Source organism: Protopterus annectens, chromosome 14.part0, assembly GCF_019279795.1.
Source record: "Protopterus annectens isolate FY-2018-M chromosome 14.part0, PAN1.0, whole genome shotgun sequence".
Taxonomy (NCBI): Eukaryota; Metazoa; Chordata; order Ceratodontiformes; family Protopteridae; genus Protopterus; species Protopterus annectens.
The window spans coordinates 1,122,910,665-1,122,929,585 of NC_056748.1; the positions used below are offsets into that span (position 1 = coordinate 1,122,910,665).

The window sequence follows — 18,921 nt, forward strand, 5'->3', positions numbered from 1 at the left end:
TGGAGAAGATGGCGTCGGCTGAGGGCTATGTACCAAGACGTACTGACGTCAGGATACTAGCTTATACAGCCGACGCCGGACCCAGACTTTGGGATTCTGGCCGACCTCGGGCTGCCTGCCGGCAGGAGCACCCTACAGTTAAGACTGCAACAGTGAAACACGAAGAACATCTGTGGTATTATTTTATATTTCCTATTAATACAGCAGAGCAGTTCCCCTCATCAGTCAAGCCTCTGCATAGCTGGAAATATGTTACTATGTTGCAATGTTCATGTGCCTTGTAACATTCTTTGCCATGTACCTGTAGCACACACACCCTAGACCTTTAAGGCAATACCACACCTGAAAGATAATACTACACCTGTCAGGTAATAGTGTGACTGCAAAGTAATACTACCTGTGAAAAGTAATACCATACCTGTTGCTCCCATGTATGACTTGGGCACCTTATAAGAGCAGCACCTTGAGCAGAAGATGTTCCCACAGTTACTGCAACTACGCTGGAGAAACAAAAAAAATAGGTTAAATCAGCTCATTCTTGCCAGATGGTTTTAGCTGCCACAGTTTCCTTCTTTTAGTCACTCTCCATAAGCTTATCCCACAACTCCACCCCCCCCCTCCAGCCTTGTCACATTAAGTTTTACTTGGAAGTCACTACCCCTAAATATATGACATCATGAGCCTGCCCTGCTGCATCCTCAGCTGGAAACACAGCCAATATGTGGAAAAGAAAAACTGGTTACTAAAGTCTTAAAAAAAAGAAAGAAAAATGGGTTTCTAAGTGTGGCTCCTACAAGGCAGGAGCAGTATCTTGATCTGGGAGAAATGCCATCCCTCTTCCTCTCTAAGACAGATGGCATGGCCCGATACCACTAAATCCTGAATGTGGCTACAAGCAGAATCATTTAATCAGTGATCCCAACACTTTTTCCCTTAATTGGCTCCTGAGTATGGCATTAATGATATACAGAGCACTGTAATATGCAAATGACCGTCATAAAATTAATAAATAAATAAATAATTACTCTAGATACTCATCTTACTGATATCACTAAACTCGGCTCTTTAAAAGTCACAAACAGTAGAACTATTGCAAATAACAGCTCAATGCTCATTGTAAGAATGTTTGACACATTCCCCTTTCAATATGTCTCCTGCTCTGTCTTCCTCCATGTTTACAGCTGGTTTACAGCAGCTGTTGACAGGGCCATATTCCTGCCTTCTCATCCACAGTGGAGTTTACAATTGATATGTGGCATTAACTGGGCATGAAGTAGGAAGAGTGGTGTGTTCAGCTTTAGTGACACACTTTTGGTAATGCATGATGTGAAGGTATTCAATGCGTGTAAACTGCAGCCCCAGTCACGCAAACAGGAAAAGCACAAATGACATCACACATCTTCCAATGAAGCAACACAAATTCTATCATTTGTTAATACAGTGCCAATAACACAAAAGTAAAACATGTACAAAGCCTTTTTCTATATTTGTTGAGAAAACCTTGAGACCAGTGCTAGATAAGCAGAAACATGTTTTGGGGGATACTCAGCATTGTTTAGAGGATTTATTTGATTTTGCTAATGCAAATAATTCACTGGAAATATATATTTTAGTAATGCTACACATTATTTCTCTGTTTACAGTGATTCCTCCTCTGCAAGGCATTAATATGGTCAAGGACTATCTTTTCATGTGCAGCGGATATGATGTTAATTTTGTAGATTTGTTATGTATGTTTATTGAGCTAGTACCAGAAAATAATGTTTTTATATCTGAAGATGAGTTATTCATACAAAAGTTGGTGTAGCTATGGGCACGTCCTGTGTCGGTAGCTACGCCAACATGGTTATGGCTCAGTGGGAATCGACTTATATTCTACAGCCAAATGATTTTACTATATATTTAAAATTTTATAGAAGGTTTGTAGATGATATGTTTTTGATTTGGGAGGAACAGAGTCACAACCCTCTCTATTTGCTAATTATTTAGAATCAACCACATCTGTTTTTGATGTTCACTTTTAAATCTTCAACTAACCTGATGGATTTTTTTGTATGCCTGTATACATAAAGACCCTCAGTATAAGTTTATTACCACACTCTATAGGAAGCCTTGTAGACAAAATACTTTACTACAAAGTGATAGCATGTATCCAGGCTTTGTATTCAAGAACATTATGAAAGGCTGATCCACGCAAATGTCTAAGCTAAATAGTAATGAAGAGGCCTTTCAGAGAGACATTTCTAAGTTGAGATACGAGTTTTGAGAAAGGGGATATAGGGAGAATGAAGTGAATATTACCCTTAATGAGTGTTTGTCTCAAGAAGGATAAAGCACAACCACATTTCTTTAAAAAGCTAAGTAGGACTAAAATTGCGGGTGAAGATGGTATCTTTAGAAAATGAGAGAATGTTCCTATCTCCCTTTATTACACTAGTGATGTTCAAGCCATCTCAGATACTATTAGAACAAATTGGTCTATTTTACATCTTGATGACCAGGTTAAAACAGTAGTAGGTGATAGGCTGAGTTTTGTTTTTAAAAATAAAAAGTCACTGAAGAGGCAGCTTTGCTATAAGGATCATACAAGTGTAAAATGTTCTAAGAACTCGATGGGAAGGCAACAATGCCAGAAATGCAACTACTGTTCTTTTATTGATGCATCTACCTTGTTTGTACATCCACTGACATTGGTTAATTTTAGGTTTAATGTCAGTGCTGTTACAATAGAAATGTGATTTATTTATCTTGTTGCAGAGCATGTGTGTATTTTTATGTTGGTAAAACGAATCGATCATTGATGGAATGTATTAGGAAACATGTATATTGTGCTTACATTGGGGATGAGTGTGGCCAAGGACATTTGTTTAGATTTAGAGTGACTGAAATTATTACTGTGAGTGAATGCAAGGGTGATTTTGTTAATTTTACTGAAGGTCGAAAGCTTTATTGGATTGTGAAGCTGCAGGTGGATTAGTTCCCTGGCTTAAATGCGAGAGTTTCATTGAAGCGTGCCCTCAAAGCAAGAACTCTCTTTAAGTAATTTTAATATTAGATTAATGTAGATTTTCTATTGGTCCCTTTTAATTTGCTCATTAGTTACTACTTTGTAATTAAGGTACCTGATTTTTAAATGCTGTATGTTCTGATGAAGCACAGATTAATATGTGAAGGTGCTTACCGTTTTTTATTTGCTTTAATAAACACATATGTCTATTTTATCTTTAAGAGTGCATTTTTGGCCGTGTTTCTGCATTTACTGTCTTTTTGCTTTATATGTTATTTGGTCTGGTAACACAGTTAATTCCTTGGGGGTTAGTTTGTTTTTAAAGTAAAAAAATGTGTCTAAAATCAGTCACTAAATTTTATTACATAATGGCAGTGCCAGTGATGCTACAGATGGCACACTTGCCTTTGGTGCTTGAAGACCAAAAGGATGTGGGTTCTATTCCCACTCTAGGTGATTAGCTTAGTGAAAGTGCAACTTAGTATCTGTGAGTGCTGCAATCCTGACTGTGTCGTTCATGGGATGAGACATGAAACCAAACTCCCATCTGTATGTTAGTGGTAGCTCAGGTGGATATAGAAGATCCCTGAGCACCTATCATAAAGAGCTGGGAAAGTTATCTGATGCCCTGGCCAAATTTCCGCAAAGAAGTTGAAACACCTCCTCAGGACTCCCTTGAAAATAGGCCTCTACCCTAGTGGGACTAACCTGGTCAACAAAGGATAAACAGTATAATAAAATAAACAAACCTCAGCTGGTTGGAAAACAAAGTGTGCATCAATGTCCTAAAACTTCAGTGTCTCTATACAATAAGTTTGAAATCTTCTACATTTACTTGTAGATGCAATGACTACAACCATTTTAGAGCTGAGATATAAAGTAATGCATTTTTCATGTCAGGAATGGGTACAGGTATTAATGTAACAATTCCATAAATGTCAGTGTCATGCTGTTATTTATAGAGCTCATGGCAGAAGCAGTGTATGCAACCTTAGGGTAGGGGAAATCAGAAATGGGTAATGCAGGCATATGATAATAACATCAGGGAGTCTTTTTATTTACATTTTAGCTGATGAAAAATAGCTCCTACAATGACAGAAATGTCTACATGAATATATGTATAATGGATCATAACATGCTTTGATGAAGCTGTATTTATTTACACCATACATAGGTTCATAGGTTCATACTAGGCTATCTGCCCTGGGGCAATTATAAGCCTAGCCCAATTCTGTATGGCTTACGCCACCCCTTGATTTGAGTATACTGTGCCCTTTTTAAGGTTTAATTTACTGTGCCTCTGTCTAATAGTGACACGGGAGTAATCCCTGGGACAAACCTACGATCCCCCATCCACTTATCGAGATTCTTCTTGAAGAGATTCAGTGAGGTGCTCTGCCTCACATGAACTGGAATTCTATTCCAGAGCGAAGGGAGCCTCTAGGTTATGAACCTGTCCCTCCAGCAAGTTCTATTTATTTCTGTGCTGAGGTTCAAGTCCCTCGGCGTGTGGCTCTAAGGGATTTAGATTTACTGAGGTGGAGCATATCCATTAATTCTGGATTTGACATAGCTTTGTATGTCAGGCATAGATCGCCTCGAAGTAGGCGGTATGCAACTGAGTAGAGCTGGAGTTTTTTTAACCAAGCAGTATATGGCATCTGTTTGAGACCCTTGATCCTCTTGGTGAGATACTTTTGGGGTCTTTCTAATTGCTGCAGGTGTCGGGTAAGGTACATCCCAAAAGGGGCATTGTATTCTATGATGGGCCTGATGAGGGATGAATAAAGGGGCACGATTACCTCTCTTGATCTAGATGTGAAACCCTTTGTGATGAGGTTGGCTATGTAGAAGGTCTTTCTAACCACTTTGGCAATGTGGTTTTCAAAGGAGAGATTGCTATCAACTTGGGTCCCCAGGTCCCTAATAACTTTCTCTGTACTTAATGGGTTTCCGCCTATGTGGTAATTTGTGGGCAGATTGTTTTTGCCAAAGGGTATGACTATACATTTTTTGGCATTTAGCTTTAAACCATGGCACTGGCACCAGTTATCTGTCTCTGTGAGACCTTTTTGAAGGATGTTTGTGTCAGCTGGAGATTTGATTATGGCGCCCAGTTTGCAGTCGTCTGCGAACTTGGTGAGCAATAGTCCTCCCATGTTTGCCTGTATCTCGGAAAAGTATATACCGAACAAGAGTGGTCCCAGGACAGAACCCTGTGGGACACCACTTGTGACCGGTTTCGAGTCTGACATGGCTCCAGCAACTCTCACTCTGTGGGTTCTGTCTTTGAGCCAGTTTGCGACCCATCTTGTGACATAGGGGTTTATATTTAAGCTGGATAGCTTATCTATGATGCCCGAGTGGGGTATTGTGTCAAATGCCTTTGCAAGGTCCAGATAGGCAGTGTGGACTACCTTCCCTTCATCTATGGCTTTGGTGACTGTTTCAAAGAAGTCAACCAGGTTCAAAAGGCAGGATCTGCCCTTGACAAAGCCGAACTGGGTAGGATCTAGTGTCTGTAGGTCCCCAATGTCTTTGTTTATGAGCTCCATGATGACCCTGTCCATAACCTTGCAGACTAAGCTAGTCAGGCTTATGGGGCGATAGTTTCCAGGGTCCGTAGAGGCTCCACCTTTGTGGAGTGGGACCACTGTTGCTGTACGCCATTCTGTGGGCACATATCCTGTAGTGAGGCTGAGATTGTATAGCTGTTTTATTTGAGGGATTAGTTCCTCTTGTAGTTCATGTAGGACGCAATCTGGGATGCCATCTGGTCCCATGGAAGCAGTGTTTTTTGCTTTGGAGAGGGCAGCCTTCACCTGAGCATATGACATGTTTGGGAGGCAGCCCTCTGCCAGGATAGATACTTGCTCTTTTGGGGGGGAGGGGGTGGAGAAGTTTGCACTGAACCTGTCTGCCAGGATATTGGCGATGTCTGTGGGTTCAGTGTATTTTTTGTCATTTAGAATAAACTCAGAACAAGTCTGGGAGTTGCATCCCAGATTTTTAACATAACTGAAAAAAGCCTTATGATTGTCTTTGGTGTCCTGTGCAATTTTTCTCTCGAAGCTGGCCTTGGAGGATTTTATGAGGGATCGTAATTTTTTGCTAGTACTGATCAGAGATGCCTTCCCTATTAGGGATTTTTCTCTATCATGTAGTAGCTTCCTCCTTCTGTTGTACAGTTTATTTATGGCAGGGGTCCACCAGACTGGGCGCATTTGGATGATTGGGTCTTGGTTTTGTTTGGGATAGCATGATCCATGCATTCCTGGAGATGTCCGTAGAATGCATTTATATAGGATTCTGCAGTTTGGGCTGTAGTTTCCACTGGCCCTGGGGCCTTGAAGGATTCCACTTCGGTTTTGAGAAGTGAGAAGTTCGCTTTTGAGAAGTTTTTCACTGTGGTTTTCTGGGCTGGGGGTGGGGTCGGGATGTGGACATCCAGTAAAATTAATTTATGGTCTGATCTTACCAATGAGGGATATACTTCTGGTGTGGAGCATAGAGTCCCCATGTTGGTAATGATCAGGTCTAGTATGTTGTCCCCTCTTGTGGGAGTGGTGACTAGTTGTTCCATAGCATTTGAGATTATAATTTTCAGGAATCTTTGGGTTAAGGTGCTGGGGCTTGAGTAGTGCTTCCAATCAATGTTTGGGTAGTTGAAGTCGCCCAATATAATGATGTTCGGAGAGATCTTCATGTTCTCCAATGTTTTCAGGAAAGCTGAATGGGATTCCTGAATTTGAGAGGGTGGTCTGTAGGATGCTATAAACTGAAAAGCAGTCTTGCCCACTGTTAGTTGCACATGGATGGTCTCCGATACTTCGTGCAATGCCACTAACCTGGAGGTGTGGATATCCTTGATAAATATGGAAACTCCCCCTCCTTTTGTGGTTCAGTCCAGGTTTTGGGGCCGAAAAGCATGATATGAGGTATAGCCTGGTAGTGCTGGGGTGCTCTCTGGAGCAGGTTTCTGTCACTGCACAGATATCGATGTTCTCCATACTGAGGAGAGCTTCGAGTGCATGCATCTTGAGGTTAAGACTTCTGGCATTTAGCAGCATTACCCTTACTTTCTTGTTCCTTGTGCTGTCTATGGGGGTGGGTTTGACTTTTGAGCCTTGCCTAAAAAAGGCACTATGGGGGTGGCAAGAGCCTTTGCCAATATCCGAAAGCCCAGTGGTGACAGGTGCAAGCCATCCCTAGCGAAGCAACGTGGCTTGTTGAGCATGTCATCCCAGGCTGACAGACACTGGATCCCCTTTGAATGACACCAAAATTTTAGCCAATTGTTAAAATCGATCATTTTGTCTTTGTACTGTGGCATCATTCTAGGTGAGGGCAAGACCTGAGTGCTTGCGTTATGTGTCGGATCCTAGCACCCGACAGGCAGCTCACTGTGACCTTCTCTTTATTCAGCCTGGTGAGCGGGACGTCAGTGTGTCTGACAACAGAGTCACCTATAACAAGACTATCAGGTGTGTTATTCAGCCTTAAGGGCTGTGGCTGCTTGGCACACTGACTTTGTGGGTTATGTGTTGTGTGTGTTTTGTTTTGAGGTATCGTTTGCTTGGATGTCTGCTTTGAAGGTCTCTGTTGCTTAGGTAGATTTTTATTTAGAGCCTCCGAGTATGTTTTTGTGTATTTATGTGTTTGGTTCGCTGATGTGATGGGACTATGTGATACTGGAATTGTGTTGTGTGAGGGTACCTTCTCCTCCTAGACACATATTTATACGTGTTGTTTATTCACTTCTACATTACGTGTCACATCTTTGTTTACTTATTTGAAATTCATATTTCAAAGTTGCAATATTTTTGCATGGCTCCCTGTGTGTTTTGAAAATTATGCAAACTACGGGTCTATATCAGAACATCGAAGTATTAAAATTTTGAATGTTCTGATATCAAACACTATTCAGCAAACGCTAAGAATAGCGAAGCTGCAGAACAGCAAATTCTTTCCTCAGGAAAGAATTTGGTTGGCCGTTTCTGTGGCTTCGCTTTTCTAAGCGCTGTGGTGGAAAGTTACGGGTTGGATTCAGGTAAGTGTGCGATTGTTTGTACGTTAGGGGCAGGTTAAGTGAGTTAGGGTTATGGCGTGGGTTAGGCGTGTGTGTGCTAGTGACAGACTTTAGGGTTAGGGGCGGTTTAAGTGAGTTAGGGTGCGGGTTAAGTGAGTGTGCGATAGTGATGGACCTTAGGGTTAGGGTTTGGATTAAGGTAAGTGGATAGATAGTAGAGTATGATTAGTTTAGTGTAGCGTTAGATGTAGGAATTTAAGTGTGTGTGTGTGTGGTTTGTTTGTTTGATGTGTTTGTGTTGTGTGTATGTGTTTCGGAGCAGCAAATTTTTTCCATGGGAAAAAATTTGCTGTTCTGAATGTTCGATATTTTCATGTTTAGATGTTTTGTGGCCGATGAAATAGCTTTCGCTATTTTCAACTTTCGATAACGTGATATAAATGCCAAACTACAGCTGTGCAACTGCTAAACAACATAAAGTTTGTACCAATTCTTACACATTTTGACACACCACTGAAGTTCTTCAAACTCACTCTGACATTCATACATACATACAGAAGTAATTCTAAACAGCATACATTCTGGAGTCCAGCTTGGAACACGTATATTCCCAATATAGTCAGCACTGTAATCAAGAAATGCAGAAAACTAGCTCTCAGTTTAATGCTCCAAAGTTTACTTACAACATAGGCTAGAATATATTTTGCTTGGCCTGCAGTTCTCTCACTTCTTCTGTAAAGTTGTCCATGCCTTATTACAGCTTAGACAGCAGGTATCATTAGGCTTCCACATCTCAAAACTTGCACAGTGTTCATACGTGTACACTAGACTACCGTCCATTGGGGCCTTCATAAGCCTCAACAAATAACGCAACAGTATCCCATGTTTATGTCCCTTACAGGTTAGTTTAAGGGGTATATATAAGCTAGGGCAAAATTTAGTCTGTGTCTGTTCATTAGAGACATAGGTATTATATTCAGGGGTGAACACTAGGCTCTCAGTCCTCTGATTATTACAAGCCTAGCCAATGGCCAGAGGTTAGAATCAAACACTGTACCTTGTAACTGTGAATTACGTAAAGACCTTAACCATTATGTCAACCCTGACTATACAGTATAACATCTGTTCATTGTGAACTCTGGAGCCCCTTTACATTAAATACCCTTTACTGTAAGGCAGTTACATTGCCACCTTCTCGTTTTCACAGATGACACACACAGTGCTACCTCTAGTGTCACATCTCATGGACATCATACACACTGTTTACTTCATTGCCGGGACTTTGAAAATTCTGAGGCGTAGACATCAGGGTACAGAAACACAGATGGCTCTCACCTTCTTCTTAGTTAAACCTCCAATCAGATATTATGTATGATAGCCTATGATCACAAAATGCTGCTATAAGCTTATCTCATATACAGCTATAACCACTTTGATCCAGGTTAGCCATACTGCAAGGATTTAGCAGCAGCCAGGACTGTCCATGAAACACTAGGGATTGATACTACGCGCAACTGCCCAGCTTTGACTTCAAAGAATGACCTGCTAATATACCAGGGATACCCCACCCTTTTCCTGTGATGGTGTAACTTCAGAGTTTGTACATATAATTAGCAAGGGAGTAGGTGGTGCAAACCCTCACATGTTTGGGGGGTACAGCATTGTTTGACCTCATGGAAAAAAAATTTAGTGTGTGTTTTTTTAGTTCCAAATGTTTATTCATTTCTACATAATAATGTAATGTCTGTTTTCCTTATTTGCGGCTACAATTGTCTGAGGTGATAGCAACTAAGTCTGGAGCTTGTGAGGAAGCCTTTCCTGCATATATTGACAATTTGATTCTACAAGATGGGCTCTCGCAAAGCTGCTGGTTCTTAATGAAGCAATAAAATATTTTAATGATACTTTTTGGAGGATCCTCCGTATCATGGCTCCATTTCAGGGGCAGAGAATTACATTTTCCAGTCTCCCCTGGATTAATCTGAAAATTAAAACCATGACGTCACAGAAACCACTTGTGTGCATATGCCACCAAAACAAACTGCTCAGCTTCAACAACTTTATGAGGCTGCAAACTAGGTTAAATCTTTATCAAAAAGATACAGTTATTCTAGATCAGCAGAAACAATTTCCATAAATTCTCAAAAAGTTCTGGAATACCACTGATCAGATACAGAATCCTTTGCCTTAAGCCCTCTGCTTCACAATTCCTTCAGTAGATGATGGGGATGGGAGGTAAGTGCTACCACAGAATTACTTTATGAGGAGAAAAAGAAAGGGTAATGTTAGAAAATGAAAAAGGGTCATAAGAAGAGAAGGAAAGGTGGTATTATGAGGATATGGGGGGGGGGTGCACAAGGAAGCCAGTAGAGAAGTGGTATGGAGGGCTCGCTAGGGTGAGAAACTGATCTCTGCGGTGTGTTTTGATTACACTAAAGCACAGACAAGATTGGCTTCACATAAGATATGCTCTGAAGGTTGATGTCAATGAGGGTACAGGCAAACATTTTAGATGTTGTCTGGCAAGGCGTTACAGAACTAGAAGACTACAGTAATACTGCGTTGACTGCTTTGTCATCATATTCGACTGATAATAATGTTTGTAATGTATCTACAGAGTTTATAATGTAAAAAGGATTACAGAGAGCTGTAAGTACTACATAATATAAAGCGATTTTAACATCCCACCATCACTGCAGATAAACAGAAGTGTTATTTTACACAAGTCAGTTGTGTATATGTCCTACTTGTTTATTTACACTTGATGGTCAGGAATGCCAATCTTGCCAGTGCCAATTTGCATTTCAGTCCTGAAGAGAAAATTTCCAATAGCAATTGTTAGATTTAAATATAATACACATGAAGTACATACGTGAGTGAATGGTACCTCCTACACCTAGTTTGAAAATGGCGTTTCTTAAGGTCAGTGCTGTTATATCACTACTCTGTATGGGTAATTCTAAACACCATCTTAACTATTATTCCTAACAAAATTACAGATGAATATAATACATTCATTTATCTCCTTGTAGCGGTCCTGCACTACAACTGTTATAGGTGTATATCTGTGTATCTGAAATGCCTGTGAAAGTCATGTACTTTAATTTTTAAACTGTTACTAGCAGTATCAAAATATCTACAAGCTATTACCTCCAACTGTTCAAATATTTGCCAACACAGTATTCAGTTAGCTGCACTTCTGTGCATTAAAATTTTATTATACAGACACAGTTATGTGTATCTGCATCTTGTATTTTTTAATTTATGTTTCTGTACTCCCACCTACCTGCATGTTATCAGATCTCTCCAGGTGTTTGTTCTCAATCTTTGTAGCATGACCTACCCTGGTAAGTGACTGGCTTAACCTGTCCTTGAAATAAGATCCTGACAACAGAAGACTGCAATGTGGTATGTTGGAAAGGTGGACAGAGAAGTGATACAGCGATCCCAATATGCTTCTACTTTGATAATACATAAATAAGCTTTTTCTTTTAATGCATGACCCTTAACCTCACCCCTACTACCTCCAGACATGTAATGACATTAATGAGGCACATACAGATGAGTTACTGTATGCATATCCTCCACTATATCATCCTGTCAGGGCAAAATACCCCCTCCCATGGACGAACAAGAATGATAACATCACTCACGCCATACTCCAGTCTCAGTACCAGGCATGTATAAGCATATCACGCTGGCTGCAGTCCTGCTCAGCATGTCTGCCTCGAAAAATAGCAGTGGACTAGTGAGACCTATCTGGTCACCAAACTAAATAAATACAACAAATAATTTAATACAGATTCTCCCATCAAAGACAACAAGGGAAAACATTTCTTATGCATTGTTTCATTTATATATCTCTCTCTAATCTTTCGTTTGATACTCATAAAACGTATGTTCCTTCTTGTCGTTACCGCATACCAGGATTTCTCCAAGATGCTCATAAATGGCCAACCTGTTCCAGTGTGGATATGTAATGTTAACAAAGGACTGACTGCAAAACCCTAATAACAGCGACATTATTTTTCTAGTACAGCGTACACATCTGTATGTCACACTTAGGAAGCAGCTTTGTGTTTTAGGCCTCAGCTGTTACGGTTGTAAAACCTAACATTTCTTATGGTATATAATTCAGCAGGTGTGGCTAAATGGATAATAAGCCTTCAGGTTTTGGCACTGACCACATAAGTATTATTCAAATTAAAGCCAGATGTTTTAAATTATATTCTGATCTCCTAATACTGCATAACATGTCCACAAACTGTCATACTATATAATCCATTGGGAAGGTAATACACAAAATAAAATTCAAACCAATGGACGTGAAATCAGCACCCTAGCTAGCCCTCCATGCCACTTGTCTACCAGCTTCCTTGTATGATATGCTGAATGATCTATATACAAGTAACTATGCCCATAAAAACAGAGAAGGCCTTAGCCTGATCCTCAAACTGAGGAACATTTGACCATTAAACACATGGAAGGATCTTTAAATTTACTACAGATTACCAACAACTGCTAGCTGTTTTTAACACATAAAAATAGAAGTGACTATCATAACCAGCTACAGGTGCAACAGTAGTCCTTAAAACCACATGGGCAGTTGTTATATTATGCTGAAAATAAAGCAAGTAATGCTAAAAAATAGTCATGTGCACAACAGGAAAGCCCAGACATAAAGAGATATACACAAGGCTAATATACAGCATACATCAGTTAAGGCACAGATATCCGTCACAAAATGGCATACACAGAGAATCAAAACTGAAATGCATGACCCAGCTGTGAACGCATGGCCTAAAGGCAGCCACCTACTCTCCCTAACCATATTACCATGGAACAGTAGGATTAAGCATGGCAAAGAATTGTACTGTATGACCACAAACTTTTACTTCCCGAAAAATATGAATACATCACAACAGTGCAAATGGCAATTGCCATAGGAGGAGAAGTGTTGGTTAACCTTTTGGCATTTACTGGAATTTTCAGCAAAGGCTCCAGTCGCCATAAATGAAGCAAATAACCAGTTGAAACACGCAGACAAAGAACTTAATTCCATCTCTCCTGACTGCCTATGCTGTAGGTTATATTTAAAAAAATAAAACATAAACAAAATCACATATTTTGTTTACCAGTCATACTGACACACACACACACACACACACACACACACACACACACACACACACACACACACACACACACAGATACAGAGATCTACACTTCTAAATAGAGCTTTTGCAAATTAGCTTCTTCTGTTCAGGGATGATGATAAATTAGCAATGCAATATCAAACATACAACAACAGGGACGTAGAGGGAATGGGAAACTTACAAGACAGTCACCATCTCAGAATCCTGTATTTTTTTTGTGAAATTCATAGTTTAGGGACAGAGGCAGCCTACTGATTAAACATATTTATTTAAAAACTACTAGCATGCAAGCTGAAACAATTTTGGCAAAACTGAAATATAACAGAAAAAATCTGACAGTGAAGAAACTTACCCGTTTCTTTAGGACTGAGAAAGTTGTACTGCAACTTGTACAGGTCCCTGCAAAAAACAGAAGGCATAAGTTAGCATAACACTGCTAAGCATGCACTCTTTCTAATAACATCAAGAGCAGAATAAATGTTTGAGCTGAGCTTTGAAAAGTACCAGGTAAAATATACAACTGCATCCTAAACAAATTGCCTTCCTCCATCCCTTGACTGAACATGAAAATGAAGGTGAAATAAATTAAGAGGGGCAGTGGACAGTGATAGCATGCAAGCAAAGTATGAGCAGATCACTATACCCACAAGAATAAATAAAAACGAACACTGCATTAAGTTGTACCCTAAATACACGCTTGGTTTAAACACAGTTCTACTGAGTACAACATGGTGATGTGATTACGCAATATACTTCAAAATGAACAGCAGTGAGCCCTGAAATTACTTGTTTCTATCAGCAACTGTTCATCAGCCTTACTTGCTAGTCAACTCAGTACTGTTGACTGGGTGTTACTCACTTTAAGACACAAACATCTAGCAACTGAAGACACACTATCCACACATCTGATAGACAACAGACATTTCTACTATTGGTCTCTGCTAAAAGAATTATAAGATTATTCCTTATTAGCATCAAATATTCTTTTTTTCAAAAATCTTTATTAAAGTTTTGTATATAATACAAAGAGCATAACAAAGACATCTGTCGAGAATGAATAGAATCATTGCTAAGAAATGCTATCATGGACAAACCAACACATAATTATACACGGACAACATTCTCCTCCTCCAAACAGGTTCAAATATATGTGAGAGATGCAACCATATAGCCAAACTGGAGGCTGAGCTCTCTCATCTCAAAACTGGTGTAACCAGTCAGGAGGAGAAGGTAACCTCACACAACACAATTCCAGTATCACATAGTCCCACCACAACAGCGAACCAAACACATAAAAACACAAAAACATACTCGGAGGCTCTAAATAAAAATCTACCTAAGCAACACAGACCTCCAAAGCAGACATCCAAGCAAACGCTACCCCAAAACAAAACGCGTACAACACATAGCACGCAAAGTCAGTGTGCCAAGCAGTCACAGCCCTTAAGGCTGAATAACACACCTGATACTCTTGTAATAGGTGACTCTATTGTCAGACACACTGACGTCCCGCTCACCAGGCTGAATAAAGAGAAGGTCACAGTGAGCTGCCTGTCAGGCGCTAGGATCCGCCACATAACGCAAGCACTCAGGTCACTCCAAAGCAAATACAAATATGACTCAGTCATTGTACATGCTGGTGTGAATGACCTGAGACGTACCTCCCTCGACTACATGAAAACAGACATAGAGGAGCTCTCTGATCATGTAGCCCAGGCCGGTATGACCCTGACCTTGAGCAGCATCTTACCCTCACCTAGAATGATGCCACAGTATAAAGACAAAATGATCGATTTTAACAATTGGCTAAAATTTTGGTGTCATTCAAAGGGGATCCAATGTCTGTCAGCCTGGGATGACATGCTCGACAAGCCACGTTGCTTCGCTAGGGACGGCTTGCACCTGTCACCCCTGGGCTTTCGGATATTGGCAAAGGCTCTTGCCACCCCATAATGCCTTTTTTAGGCAAGGCTCAAAAGTCAAACCCACCTCCATAGACAGCACAAGCAACAAGAAACTAAGGGTAATGCTGCTAAACGCCAGAAGTCTTAACCTCAAGATACATGCACTCGAAGCTCTCCTCAGTATGGAGAACATCGATATCTGTGCAGTGACAGAAACCTGGTTCAAGGCTCCAGAGAGCACCCCAGCACTACCAGGTTATCCCTCATATCATGCTTTTTGGCCCCAAAACCCAGACCGAACCACAAAAGGAGGGGGACTTTCCATATTTATCAAGGATATCCGCACCTCCAGGTTAGTGGCATTGCATGAAGTATCGGAGACCATCCATGTGCAACTGACAGTGGACAAGACTGCTTTTCCATTTATAGCATCCTACAGACCACCCTCTCAAAATCAGGAATCCCACTCAGCTTTCCTGAAAACATTGGAGAACATGAAGATCTCTCCGAACACCATTATATTGGGCGACTTCAACTACACAAACATAGACTGGGAGCATTACTCAAGCCCCAGCACCTTATCCCAAAGGTTCCTGGAAATTATAAACTCAAATGCTATGGAACAACTAGTCACCACTCCCACAAGAGGGGAAAACATACTAGACCTGATCATTACCAACATGGGGACTCTATGCTCCATACCAGAAGTATATCCCTCATTGGTAAGATCAGACCATAAATTAATTTCACTGGATATCCACATCCCCACCCCCAGCCCAGAAAACCACAATGAAAAACTTCTCAAAAGCGAACTTCACACTTCTCAAAACCGAGGTGGAATCCTTCAAGGCCCCAGGGCCAGTGGAAACTACGGCCCAAACTGCAGAATCCTATATAAACGCATTCTACGGACATCTCCATGAATGCATGGATCATGCTATCCCAAAAAAAATCAAGACCCAATCATCCAAAAGCAGGCGTGCAGTCTGGTGGACCCCAGCCATAAATAAACTGTACAACAGAAGGAGGAAGCTACTACATGATAGAGCAAAATCCCTAAAAGGGAAGGCATCTCTGATCAGTACTAGCAAAAAATTACGATCCCTCATAAAATCCTCCAAGGCCAGCTTCGAGAGAAAAATTGCACAGGACACTAAAGACAATCATAAGGCTTTTTTCAGTTATGTTAGGAACCTGGGATGCAACTCCCAGACTTGTCCTGAGTTGATTCTAAACGACAAAAAATACCCTGAACCCACAGACATCAGGAATATCCTGGCAGACAGGTTCAGTGGAAACTTCTCCATCCCCCCCCCCAAAAGAGCAAGTATCTATCCCGGCAGAGTGCAGCCTCCCAAACATCTCTGATGCTCAGGTGAAGGTCGCCCTCTCCAAAGCAAAAAACACTGCTTCCATGGGACCAGATGGCGTCCCAGGTTGCGTCCTACATGAACTCCAAGAAGAACTAATCCCTCGAGTAAAACTGCTGTACAATCTCAGCCTCACTACAGGATATGTGCCCAAAGAATGGCGTACAGCAACAGTGGTCCCACTCCACAAAGGTGGCGCCTCTGTGACTCCTGGAAACTATCGCCCCATAAGCCTGACTAGCCTAGTCTGCAAGGCTATGGAGAGGATCATCATGGAACTCATAAACAAAGACATTGGGGACCTACAGACACTAGATCCTAACCAATTTGGCTTTGTCAAGGGCAGCTCCTGCCTTTTGAACCTGGTTGACTTTTTCGAAACAGTCACCAAGGCCATAGATGAAGGGAAGGTAGTCCACACAGCCTATCTGGACCTCGCAAAGGCATTTGATAGAATACCCCACTAGGGCATCATAGATAAGCTATCCAGCCTAAATATAAACCCCTATGTCACAAGATGGTCGCAAACTGGCTCAAAGACAGAACCCACAGAGTCAGAGTTCGTGGAGCCATGTCAGACTCGAAACCGGTCACAAGTGGCGTCCCACAAGGTTCTGTCCTGGGACCTCTCTTGTTCGGTATTTACTTTTCTGAGGTACAGGCCAACTTGGGAGGACTATGGCTCACCAAGTTCGCAGATGACTGCAAACTGGGCGCCATAATCGACTCTCCAGCTGACACAAACATCCTTCAAAAAGGTCTCGCAGAGACGGATAACTGGTGCCAGAGCCATGGTCTAAAGCTAAATGCCAGAAAGTGTATAGTCATACCCTTTGGCAAAAACAATGTGCCCACAAATTACCACATAGGTGGTAGCCCATTAAGTACAGAGAAAGTAATTAGGGATCTGGGGACCCAAGTTGATAGCAATCTCTCCTTTGACAACCACATTGCCAAAGTGGTTAGAAAGACCTTCTACATAGCCCACCTCATCATGAAAGGATTCACATCTAGATCAAGAGAGGTAATCATGCCCCTTTATTCATCCCTCATCAGGCCCATCATAGAATACAATGCCCCCTTTGGGATGTACCTTACCCGACACCTGCAGCAATTAGAAAGACCCCAAAAGTACCTCACCAGGAGGATCAAGGGACTCAAACAGATGCCATATGCTGCTCGGTTAAAAAAACTCCAACTCTACTCAGTTGCATACCGCCTACCTTGAGGCGATCTATGCCTGACATATAAAGCTATGTCCAACCCAGAATTAATGGACATGCTCCACCTCAGTAAATCTAAATCCCTTAGAACCAAGCGCTCGAGGGACTTGAACCTCAGCACAGAAATAAATAGAACATGCTGGAGGGACAGATTCATAACCCAGAGGCTCCCTTCACTCTGGAATAGAATTCCAATTCATGTTAGGCAGAGAACCTCACTGACTCTCTTCAAGAAGAATCTTGATGAGTGGATGGGGGATCTTAGGTTTGTCCTGGGGATTACTTCTGTGTCACTATTAGACAGAGGCACAGTAAACTAAACTTTAAAAAGGACACAGTATACTCAAATCAAGGGGTGGCGTAAGCCAAACACAATCGGGCTATGCTTATATATGCCCCAGGGTAGATAGCCTAGTATGAACCTATGAACCTATGAACACTGACTAAAAACCCAATTATATACAAAAGTGCTATCAACTGAAAACTAATAAGATGGGTTAATAGCAACTGATAAAACAAGCAAGGTAGACAATATAAGGTCCCAGTAATAGAAATAGTAGGAGTAGAAAGTGAAGTGTAACTGATTGAAAACGTAACTGAAATGCCCATCCCTAGGACATAAACTTGGAGATACCATTCTGTGCGGATGTTGTCATTCAGAATCTGGTGAGAGTTTCCCAAGATAAAGGGACACTGATATCAACCACATTTTTTCTTGGATTAAGGGAAATGATTTGATTAGTTTTAAAATTTGGTCAAACCATGCCTGACTGTACACATAGACAATGTCTCCTTTGACATACGAGTGACTGACAAGGCTAAATCCCACCTCCCCACAAACAGGGCATGTCTTACTCAGGATTATGTGACTTTATACATGCAGAAACAAGAGAAATTATATAGTCAAGCCTGTTAGTGAAAAGAAAAAGCAGCCTCAACAAAAAAGTTAACAAAACTAACTAAACTTGTTCCTGTAATGGTGGATGGAGTAATTCTATTTTTTCAATTTTGAACAAATGCAATTTGGTGTAATTTCATTTTTTAATCAGACAGCATGTCCACGTGTGTGAACAGAACTACCTACATCCCAAACAATCAGGCACACCACAATGGCGATGGCACACAGAATGGCCTTAGTCACAGGACTGTCCTGATGGCTAGCATACACAGCGAATAAAAAAGATTAACAAATACATATACATTGTCTTGCATCATTTGAGGAGGTTCTCACA

General features: G+C 41.0%; 1 protein-coding gene across 2 annotated transcripts in view; it reads right to left on the minus strand.

Annotated features, from left to right (window-relative positions):
* The window catches only part of ZFYVE27 (zinc finger FYVE-type containing 27), a 1,067,636-nt gene that overhangs the window by 55,489 nt on the left and 993,226 nt on the right, over nucleotides 1–18,921 (minus strand). For both annotated transcript variants that reach the window (XM_044056911.1, XM_044056910.1), the window contains 2 exons: nucleotides 13,545–13,591; nucleotides 419–500 (listed from right to left, as the gene is read on the minus strand). In XM_044056911.1, coding sequence (XP_043912846.1) covers nucleotides 419–500; nucleotides 13,545–13,591 — 129 coding nt within the window. The remainder of the gene's footprint in view (nucleotides 1–418; nucleotides 501–13,544; nucleotides 13,592–18,921) is intronic.